Source organism: Diabrotica undecimpunctata, chromosome 3, assembly GCF_040954645.1.
Source record: "Diabrotica undecimpunctata isolate CICGRU chromosome 3, icDiaUnde3, whole genome shotgun sequence".
In the NCBI taxonomy this organism is placed as follows: Eukaryota; Metazoa; Arthropoda; class Insecta; order Coleoptera; family Chrysomelidae; genus Diabrotica; species Diabrotica undecimpunctata.
Genome location: NC_092805.1, coordinates 45,558,277 through 45,570,314, shown reverse-complemented (window position 1 = coordinate 45,570,314; position 12,038 = coordinate 45,558,277). Strand labels below are relative to the sequence as shown.

Below are 12,038 nucleotides of genomic sequence, written 5' to 3'. Positions count from 1 at the left end.
AGGCAAATTTTAACCGCTACACATTATCAAAATTTATCGTTTAGTTAAACTATTTTTCTATATAGTGCTTTTAGATATCTCATATTTCGTAACTATAACTTCATTAATAATAAAGATACTCTGTAGTGTTTGGTAGTCGGTTTATTTCATTTTTTATTTTAATATGTTCGTTTTATCCTTCCCTTTCATTTAACGCATCACACGCTTCAATTGGACCAATAACAATGGAGATATTATGTAATGCCCTTTTAACAATGCCGCCAAGCGTGTTTTTTCTGTTTTAACATGTTTGAAACTACCAAACTACTAAACATGCTACCCCTCTTTTTTAAATGGTGTATCATACGTCACGATACCAATATCTACTCTACCCCACCACAAAACGCTCAAAAAATATTTCGCTTAATAAAAATTCTACCTACAATTACAGTAGCCTATAGTTTTATCAATTATGTGAAAAAATTAATTACTAACGAAGTAGTGAAATTTTGTCAATTTGTAGAATGATTAGCAATAAATAAACCCTATTGTCTTATTAACCTATAATACTATTAACTAAGTTAGTATTAATTAGGTCTTAATAACCTATATTAAACCCTATTATCAAAATATTATTGAAACGTAATGTGTAGTTCCGATTTCTTTCCTAGGTGGCGGTAGGAGTTATCGTACCGAACAAACAGTGTGAGTTGTCATCCTAGCCTTTTATATAGCTAGATTACACATTGTTATTTTATAATTTAATACTTGTATCAAAAAATTTGTGTCGAATTTTTCAAACATTTATACCGCCACTTTTTTCGATGGGCGATAAAAATTAATATGCAAATATGTCAAAAGCGAGCTTTTTTTTTAAATTTAAAATTAAAAATCTCCCAATGTTTGACCGACGAGCTGCCACTGCTAAGAAATAATAATATAATTACCTGATATGTTTTATTAACATAAGGTTGCTCCTTGTTAACAATGGCTATTTTGTTTGGTCCTGTGTATGTCCCAACACTAAAATTAATTACTACTAGCATTAGAATGATTTCGTAAATAGTATGATTATTCTTCATTTTTGCAACCACGTTTTGATATAACATTGAAACTGATAATTACCATGACCTACGATTGGTTCTTGTTGATACTACGACCGGTTCTTAAAATCTATTTAATCACGCTTAATTAACTTTTAATCATAGTGGGTATTAAACTTCGACAGTTATCGGATATATTCGAATCGTCTTTATTATCGGTAAACAAAGTGATGCGATAAAAACGTGTTATATTATTGAAAACATAATGGGATTCCAAAAGTTTTAGTCCGTTTTAAAAATATTTAACACAAATTTATCATTAACATTACATCATATCTTCGTTATTATTGGTCTGATTGGAGCGTGTGATAAGTTAAATGAAAGAAGGGAGGATAAGGATTGTATTATTAAGATAGAAAAAACAAACAAGGCGACTACCAAAAAAGCACTACACCTTACCTTCATTATTAATGAACGTATAGCGACATATGAGATATCAGGTGCTGCAATCTTTCTACTTCTTTGAATTTATATATTTTTCCTACTGTAATTATTGTTAGGTATTATTGTTCTTATATGAGGCATTGAGAATCAGAGGGAACCATCCTGTTGAAACATTAAATGGAGAAAATTGGGCTTACATAAAAGTGTTAAATTTTTTTAGTATGAAGCACTGGCCACAGTAGTGGGTATTTTGTAACGGATTGTCCAAGAAAATGTGTTTTTTTTTTGTAATTTACAAAAATAATGTGGGTTGATCCGCTTTGGTGTTTAGAAAATCTTCCACGCATGTAGAATAGTCCTATTAAAAATGGACATAACTGTAGAATAGCTTTATTGTTAGTTACGTAAAAATACAAAAGTATATAAATTTAGTCCAAATCATCTCCTCGCAGTGAAATTTCGTCTTGAACAGTATCGGAGCATTTGAGATCTTTATAAAAGTCATGATAGGTCGGTGGAATAAACTCGGTCAATTGCAACAGGTCTTTTTTGGCTGGAGTTATAACATTTCCATCAGGATATAAAATTGGTAATTTATCCTTCCAACGATCCTTTGGTATATTCCTTTTTTCAATATAAAATTTTTGAAGTTGATGAAGATCACTTACACCATATTTAAAATAATTAATACAAGGGTCATTTTTTTTTAAACTAATGCTGAGAATTTTTAATCACTTGAGACTTTTCTATGTGTAGTATTTTTTTGCAAATTAGCTGTTGAAAAGAAATTTTCGGACCTCATTTCTATTACATAAAAAGGATTTCTTTTTCTCGCCGTGGAAATTACATTGATCCATTCTTTAGGATAAAAAATGTTGGGGTGATATTTTTTATTTCTCTCGATTGAAGTCACGGTCACATGAGATAAAGGTATGTCCACTAACTAAAAAGTTATGCTTTATTTCTTCAACTAGAAAGTCATCCGATTGCACCATATAAGTATACAGTAAAGCCATTTTAATATTTCTATTTTGATCACCGCAGCCATCGGAATACATGATTACTTTTTTGCTTCTAACATAATTTTTAATATAATGGATAAGATAGGAGCCGACCTACTGAGCTCTTCAAGACGCAACGGATTCATTACATACATACATCTTAACTTCTTCAGACTGTAGATTGTGGACGTCCAGACAATACGTCCACATTTGCCTTTTATAGTATGTTATTCCTGTCGATAACACTGGGGTGGGCAGTGTCTTCATCAAATCCAAGGCAAAAACAGTGGTATCGTCCTTATCTGTTGTAAGTTTAGAATCTTGTACCATTGATTATTTTAGCTATTCTTCTTTTCTCAGGTGAAGCTCTTTTTCAATTTTTAGTTCTTTCTTTCTTTACAAATTGTTTTCGTTGGTTTGTATTTGTCTTTCCAATAACTAGTTCCAAACTATGTATTGAAAATGTTTTGAAATATAAACGGAAACAGGATCCTTTGTTGATTTCTTGTATTCATTAAAAAGAATACGAATGTTTAAATCAGGAGATTCATATTTTCTTTCTGTTTTGTGTCGTGCATAGTGAGAAATATATGTTTCCTCGCCCGTTTCGGGTGGGGTTTTATTAGCAGGCAGATGTCTTCCACGTTGGTCTGTTGGTGGAATTAGATTCTGTTTTTTCTTCAACGTTCGATCAAGTTTACCATCGCTGACGTTCAGTACTTGCTTAAATAATATTTTGCATATTTTGATGTCGTTGCTTTCATTGTTCGGTCAATAGTAATGTCGTGTGAAACTCTTGGATTTTCTCAAAACTTTATTTTATTTGAATAGTGACGTGCAACTCAGGCCCGCCGCTAAGGTATTGGCCGCCCGTGTGCAACTTAATATTTGCCGCCCCCTTCCAACACTTTAGAAATACATACTATTATTTAAAGAAATGTGCAGAAGATGCATAATATAACAATAATAATTTATAAATAGATAAGTACTTGCTTGAACATTTAGACTAATCTAGATGATCCAACGTCCATATATTATCCTAATGTATATCCTAATATCCTAATTTAAACGTCCATTATCCTAATTTAATAACCATGATCCAACGTCCAGAATATGTATATCCTAATTTAAACGTCCATTTAATTAAAATAAACCGTGAATATAAACATAAACACATAAAAAAACTAAAAACGCACTTTTCGGGCTTTCGTCTCGGAAAACTTTTTGACAATATCTTTAATGTCCAATGTTACACACAGTTCATGTTCTATAGATAACATAGCAGAAAGCAGAAAAACATCTTACTTCAATTGTTATTTGTTCTACGTGCGCCCCAATGTTTTTTCTCCATTTCATATAATTTTTGATGAGCAGAGTCAACTGTTATTCCTTTTTTTAATGTTGTAGATAGTTTAAACAGTTTTTGAGAATATTTTATATGAGCTGCACCGGATTCATGTCTTTTTAAAATAATAGCTAAATGTTGCCAGTCACTTACCCCATTAATTCCACTAAGTAATTGTCGGCTGCCTTCATCACAACAAAACAGTTTACAAGGTGCACAAAAAACAATATTTAGTGATAATGAGTAAAGTAACCACGAGCGATGAATTTGGTCTTGATTAGGTAATGTACGATAATAATAAGTTTCTGAAAATTTGCTATTATTTGTATCTCTGGGGAAGTTAATTTTTGTAATTTGCTGAGAAAAATTTTCAACAACAAATTGAATTTCACTTGGATTCATATTTGCAGGCCATTTTCCGGGATCATCTGAAACCAAGTATATGCTGGAGCTTCCTACACTAAAATCCAGATTATTTCATCAATTATATATTTTTTATTATATATTATATATATTATATATATATTATATATTTTATTATATTTTTTATAAGCTGCTTTATGTTGCCTTACAATAGGTAATAATTCCTTTTTTGTCGAATTCTCCTTGTACTCAATTGCGTGTTTATCCAACCATTCGATTATCTCTCCTTTTTTCCATGCCGTTGTTGGCAATTTTTCTGCTAGTCTTGAATGGTAACTAGCATTATCCATGACTATGACAGAATTTTTTGGAATTAAATCCAACATTTGCTCAAAATATTCTTCAAAAACGTCAGCAGTCATTTCCTCGTGGTAATCTTTGGTTGATTTTGAGGCAAAACTTAATAATCCACCATTGACAAAACCGTATTCGTTTCCAATATGGGTTATTATGAGTCTGCGTCCTTTTCCAACGGGAATATTGTTTATTCCAGTAGATACACCTTCGATGAATGCCTGACGGGAACTTTTCACATTTGTATCAACTCATAGATATGGTACAGTATGACCTTCATTTAGCCAAGTCTCGTCCAAATAAAAAATTGGTTTCCCTTCTTCTCGGTACTTTTTTATAGTTCTTAGATAATCTCGTCTCCAACATACAATGTAATCTTTTTCAATTAAAACGGATTTTCTTCTATTCTTTTGCCAACGAAATCCCATCTCTCTCAATAGTCCCCATAATTTCTTGTTGCTTATGATTGGTAACTCTTTGTTTTCTCTAATTAATGTTTGGATTTTGTCTAATGTTGGAAATTCTTTGTTAAAAAAAAATGAGTGGACGCTGCGTCTTATCATGTTTTTATGTATTTCTTTAATTTCCAAGGGTTTACTCCCTCCACTTCTTCTTGGGAGATGAAACAGTTCCTCCTTTTCTTTCTTTTAGGAATCTATAAATTGTTGCTTCTCCAACCCCTGTCATATTTGAACACATGTTAACGATTTCACGAACATTACTTAAAGGGCGTTGATGTACCTACAAGTGCATCGTGTACATTTAATATTATATTTTTCTCTCTTAGACTGAAGGCACCTTTAAAACTACACTTAACCGGGATAAAACCTGTTGTCGACGTCATTTTTAAATGCAAATAACAAAATATCGACACCAAAAACGTAGGTAGGTAAGACATGAACAATGTACATCTACAAACTAAATGGAAGATGCAAACAATTTCTAATTTATATTATTGGCATAAGCTGTAATGTGGCATAAAAACTACTTAAACTATCATTAGTGAAGCCTTATCAGTAATTCTAGGTAATCGTTCAAAGAAGGTATTCTTTTTGTGTCAGGCGATAACTTGTATAGAAAACAATAATCACCTTTAAATTACTGTTTACTTTAATTTATTTCGTGAAACATTGAATTCTCTCGTTAATCACCCGTGTATAATTAACAATAATAGTGTGGCATATATACCGACGTTTTTTACGCACAAAAAAGGTATAGTGAGATTAGTGGACACTTATTTTACAGAAGATTTTTTAAAAGATAATGAATTGTTGACGGCATCTTAAAATATTAATATTTTTTATTTATTTCAAAACAAGTATAGGGTGACGTATATGGTTTTTTGACCTGTTGAGGATTTGCATACATAATGTGCTATCAATATGATGGAAAAGGACTATACCTAATAAAACACAAAATGAAATTTTGTAAAATTTTATTATATCTACTATATAACAAAACATACATCACAATACCACTTATAACAATATGAAAATTAGGTTTGAGCACTTTTAAAACTATTCAATACGTACGTCTTTACTACAAAGAAAATATCTCAAAAACCACGATAATTATAAGTTCTTTTTTAACAAAAAGTATTAATAAATATTTTTAAGTAGAACAAATATTTTGTTTTACTTAATAATTTTAAGATTTTTCGAAGAATACTAAAACGATGCCAATAACTTATTATTAGGACTATGTTGTTGTTATACTACGATGTTCATATCCATCACGATAGGAATCACTGTAGGCTCTAAAATACGTTTATAATTCTTTAAAGTAATTATAAGATAAGAAACATAAGAGACATAAGAAACTGGTACAGCATACCTGATATTAGCACAGTAATTAGAAGGCTATGCATTCAACAAACAGCGTGAACGCCTACTACGTGCCTAGCATATGGCACCACAAGAAAAATGACGATATATGCAATAACAAAGCAGCTAATTTATTTGAAGGTAGAAAGAAATTTGTGTTTGATTAATAATACATTTAGCATACTGAATGAAAAGGGAATTACAGTAAGCTTAAACTGATTTTTTATCTCATATAAAGACGAAAAAGACCAAGGGGATAATGCTGCGATTCGTTAAAATGCTTTTATTCTAGACAACGACAAAATAAAATAAACATAATATTTATACTCTTCAACGTTCACTGCAAATTAATCCGTCGACTAGAATAAGTTAGAGGAACGGTACAAAGCGTGATATACTGGTTGCATAACTTAAGAAACTGATCTGAGCATAATTGCCGTTAACTGCCAACTGAAATGAAGCAGCAGTATTATAAATACAATAAAATGTTATTCTAGTTATGATGATATCCAACATTTGATAAAAGATCAATATTAGGAATAAAATTTATTTCATATTACATAAATTATTGATTATAAGATTACAGTTTAATTAAAATTATTTTGCAAGCAAGGCGTTTGAGACAAAATGGATCTGGCAGAAAGTTGCTGAATGTACTTTAGAACCTGCACCAACACACAATAAGTTGCGATTTGTCGTCAGTATTACTTAAATAGTAGCATATAATCTAATTAAAAATAACCACTAAAATAAAGTATTTATTTTTGTTATTCTTGACCTGACGACGATACTGTGTTAATTATTTACTACTAAATTTAAGGTTTGATTTTAGTATTCCTCAAAAAATTTACTAAACATCGCATAAAGACAGTACGCGCAATGAGTAAAAAATATACAAAAATTAAATTAATACTAGTACTTACAGTATTTAAGGGGGCAAGTTTATAACATAGATTTACTGTCCGTCACTTAAACCAATTTTTGGCTGTATTTACTGGATTTGCAAAAACACCCTTCCAAACAATTAAATAGAGTTTTTAGATCTGATCTGTTTATTAAAAAGTAGAATTATTATAGATACAAAATTTCCCACGCGGTAAAAAATTTACTAAATAGCAAAACATGGTTTTCAACCCCTCTTAGCTCTTAGCACCAGTAAACTAATCGTTAAAAATAGTACTATCCATACTATTGTAGCTATAAATCCGTAATAGACATCGGGTTCTCCTATGGACCAACCCCTAGTCATCATGGATCTCAATGAAGTCGTGGCCAAGGTCAAAGGCAGGAACGTGGATATATATCGGAGCACCGTTGGCATCCCCTCTATAGGCCAAATGACACCGCTCAACAGAAGAGTTGGGTAAAAGCTACCCAGCGCCAGCTGAATTGCGTTTCGTTCTAGCTCACAGATGGCAGAGATGACGAATCCGAAGCACATACCACACAATCCTTGTAGAATCGTAATAATTACGACAAGGATGATATCTCCCTTGCATTCAACTTGGAACACGATAATCATGAAAATAAGTACGAGAGTTGTTTGACCGCACATTACCACGAACTGAGTGATTACGTGGGAAAATAGAATTTCTCCTGGTGTTACACCTGAAAATTAAAACACTGTGTCAAATATTGTACTTAAATAATAAATTAATTGAAATAGGTAATGATGAAAAAAAATCTAATAAAACAAGGTATAAAATCAATAAATACAATAGGTTGTGGTTTAACAATACCTATAGAAATGAGCATTATTCAAAACTGTAAGTTAAAAAAGTCCACAACATGATTTTTTATTCATTGGTTTTATCTTGAATAAAGTTTCTAAAGTAAATATTTACAATTAAGTAACCATCATAAGTCATTTCTTCTTATTTTTCGTATCTTTTTAAATTACTTTCGATGCCATTACTGGTTTATCGCTATAAAATTTCTTCAAAGATAGATTGTTATATATCCGTCCATCGCTTTGACAACCTTCCTTGCATTCCTTTTCCCTTCAGAGTAATTCTCGGTAAGTATGCCGTTATACTCCACTCTTGTTACCTGGATTAATCGTTGATGCAATCTCTGTCTTTTCCATTCTATAGCATCTCGCACTCCATATTGCGCTCTTGTGTTTTAATTTTATACGTAGCATCTTGCAGTTTGCTTGTTAATATTACTGATTCATCGCTATAAAATTTCTTCAAAGATAGATTGTTATACATCCGTCCATCTCTGTGATAACCTTTCTTGCGTTATTTTTCCCTTCAGAGTAATTCTCGGTAAGTATGCCGTTATACTCCACTTTTGTTACCTGGATTAATCATTGATTCAATCTCTGTCTTTTCCATTCTATAGCATCTCGCACTCCATATTGTGCTCTTGTATTTTAATTTTATACGTATCATCTTGCAGTTTGTTTGTTAATATGTTTATTCCCCCTACTCGTAGCACACTTTTGGTTTTATTAGCGATTCCCCCCGTTTATATTTCATGTTTCATAATGTTTTCAATGCATGGCATGGTATATTCTGACTTTTTTATCCTCTTATATGAATGATATTACAAACTGTATTACTAAAAATGAGACGAACAGGCTGAAGTTTTCTGAGCATGTCAATTTTGGGATTTTCAAAAAATGCAAAAAAGTTTGGCATTTCAAGTTTTTCATATCCCTGGGTTTCCTACTAAAGCACTGAAAAAACTGTTTCGAACAAGAAATGAAGTTGCTTTTGTGACATTTTCTCTGTAGATCGTCCTCCTTTTTCGATACAATTACGTAGACAATGCTGAATGGTTTGTTATTTATTTTGTATCTAAATTTGAGAGTGGTGATGTGTTATATTATATTATCTACTAATAAATTGAATATCGATCGTTAAGGCAGTCTTATTGTGTGACCATATTTTTGTTGTTTGTGTTATCAGTTTTATTTTTGTGATACTTAACTCAATTTTTTAACTACTTTAAACTACTTTTAAACTACTTTTTAACTCAATTTTTATATGTAGGTTTAGCTGAAAATTTTAAATAAAAACATTTAGTGTATCGTTTACCCAGCATCCCAATTATTTAAAATAGTTAATCTTTGTAATAGACTCATTATTGACTATTACATTGTATAATCACACCTAATCGAATGTATTCGTTATATCGACAAAACAAATATATGCAGGTGTGTTAACTCAATCGGTTGTTTTATAATTAGTTTTATTATTAACAATGCATCTACTGTAAATGTGGATATATCCAAATATACTTTCTAAATCCTAATTGCTCTTTCTGAACATCTATTTGCTGTTATAGTTTGTTCTTTAAATTTGTAGTGAATTAATTTCTATTTAAATGGGAATAAGCCACAATTAAAGGTTAAAGTACATTTATTGAAGTTTTAGTTTCCACTTCGGAAATCGTTCTTAAAATACAAACATTATTCAGACTTTCAGTTTTATTTAGCTCACCCTTTGCTGTGCCGCCGGTCCCTGTGGAGACCTTTCTTTTTTGCACCTAAAGGGTGCTAATAGGGTTATCAATTTCCGTTTACAGTCTTCTAGTGGCATGTCCATAGTCTCACCTATTTCACGACATACATCATGTTTTAAGTTTTTTTTCGGAAATTATCATGGTCTTTCATATTCCAGAGTATCATCTTATTCCGATATAAGTCAATAATGTTTGTATTTTGAGAACGATCTCAGAAGTGGAAATTGAAACGTCAATAAACGTACTTTAACCTTTAATTGTGGCTTATTCCCATTTAAATAGTAATTACTTTAACATGCCACAAGAAAATAGCTTCAGAACAATATTTTATAGTGAATAATTTCATGGTTATGCTTAGGACTAGCATTTCCCGATTATCTTTTTTTAATTAATAACTCTATGCAAGCTAATAAAACAATGTTTAACAATATACTTACCAGCTACCCAAGATCTATCCAATAATCCTTCCATTCTTTCTATAATTAAGGCAGAGGATGTCAGAGCTACCGCTAAGAAGAACACGATCCTAAAATGAAAAATATGTAATTATAGAACAGGAAAGAGATATTTTACTAAACTAAATCAAATCTGTTCCAACACTACTTGAAGAGTATAGTTTGAACTAGAATAATTTTTTTTTGTTTGACAGTTGTTTTCATAAAAAATTTGGTTATCATTTCTAAAAAAAATATATTTTAACCCGCAGTCCGACGCTACCGAACTTCTAGTTATAAACATGTTTTCGTTTCTTCTCCACGTCTATCCATATATAACCTCCCTTTAAAATGGCTCGCTTAGAGGCTTCCTATCTCTTAAGATGGGTGGGTACACATATGTGAACCAAGCTCTTCGCTAACAGTTTGTTAAAAGTATGTTTACAGCGAACTCATCGCAAACTCGTCACGATCCATGTAAAACGACGGACCAACTATGAACCAATTTGTGTGAAGTAACAGTTTTGTTTGTGTAGAAGTGCAAGCGTGTTGTGTGTTTATCGCGGAGTATCCCGATCTTCAAGAAATCGCATGGCAGCATCAGCAAACAATTTACTTTCAAATGCTTTGTCTCTGTCTAAAAACATATTTATGCTTTCAGACTTTCTGTTTTATTTAGCTCACCCTTTGCTGTGCCACTGGTCCCTTTGGAGACCTTTTCCTTTTCGCGTCTAAAGGGTGCTAATAGGGTTATCATTTTCCGTTTATAGTCTTCTGGTGGCATGTCCATAGTCTCACCTATTTCGCGCCATACATCATTTTTTAAGTTTTTTTCAGAAATTATCATGGTGTTTCGTATTCCAGAGTATCATCTTGTTCTGATATAAGTCAATAAGTTCAATGCATTTTTTCTCGGATCACTGTGCCATTATGGAAAACTTAGGTTCACGCCGAAAAATATACACTAAATTCATTATTACAGACAGGATGATTACAGAAACTACTGCAGAACGCTATGTTGGTATTGTTTTCGTACTTAAACATCACATTCAGCAGGTGTTAATGAGCTATTTTCCACGCATTTTGGTTCGCGTATAGAGCACTGCTAGTATCCCACAAACAGAGACTATTTCTGTAAAAATACTTTTTATAAGCTAATTAACTTTAAAACTAAAGATTTTAAGTAATTAACTGATTACTTTTTTAGGTTTTCGAGTTTTCAGCATTTTCCTGCTTAATAGGAGATAAGTATATTTTTAAAAAGAAAAAAAATATTATCATAATAAAAATATAAATCAAAAGTAGCTAAAAAAGCTTATTATGTCCAACATCATGGGAACCAATATTGCGCTCGGCATAGTGTTTGCCAAATATATGAGAGGTTTAAAAGAAAAAAGCGTTTAGTCCACTTTTATCAAAAATTGAGTTAGACATTTTTAAACTTGCTTTACAGTCTGTTCTATCGGTAACATAATTTATTTGCTGGGAAAACAAAAAATAAAATCTACAGCATTTTATTTGCTGAAATATTAGCTTGAAAGTAAAACAGATAAAATCCCGTGCGTCTAAAGTCAAAACTGATAAAATCCAACACAACGACTACTCATTGTAGCTTACGTTAAGATCTGTAGGTAATGAAAGCTTTTTTAATGTCAAATTTATCGTAATAAAATTTTGTGAAGGACAAGATGTTCAAGTTTATGAATGATCTTTTCGTCACATTCTGGGGATTGGTAACTCTATACAACTACAAGCTTTTTTCTTCTTCTTCAGCCTTAAGT

The 12,038-nt window shown here is 31.5% G+C and overlaps 2 protein-coding genes across 12 annotated transcripts in view; both read right to left on the bottom strand.

Moving 5' to 3' along the window:
* LOC140435576 (uncharacterized) overlaps positions 1 to 1,149 on the bottom strand; it is a 30,102-nt gene extending 28,953 nt beyond the window's left edge. The window contains exon 1 of the mRNA XM_072524324.1: positions 927 to 1,149. Coding sequence (XP_072380425.1) covers positions 927 to 1,088 — 162 coding nt within the window. The 5' untranslated portion in view covers positions 1,089 to 1,149. The remainder of the gene's footprint in view (positions 1 to 926) is intronic.
* A 4,800-nt stretch (positions 1,150 to 5,949) lies between these two features.
* Positions 5,950 to 12,038, bottom strand: part of snu (ABC-type transporter snustorr) — a 415,588-nt gene continuing 409,499 nt past the window's right edge. For all 11 annotated transcript variants that reach the window (XM_072525834.1, XM_072525836.1, XM_072525838.1 and 8 more), the window contains 2 exons: positions 10,261 to 10,349; positions 5,950 to 7,960 (listed from right to left, as the gene is read on the bottom strand). In XM_072525834.1, coding sequence (XP_072381935.1) covers positions 7,482 to 7,960; positions 10,261 to 10,349 — 568 coding nt within the window. In that variant the 3' untranslated portion in view covers positions 5,950 to 7,481. The remainder of the gene's footprint in view (positions 7,961 to 10,260; positions 10,350 to 12,038) is intronic.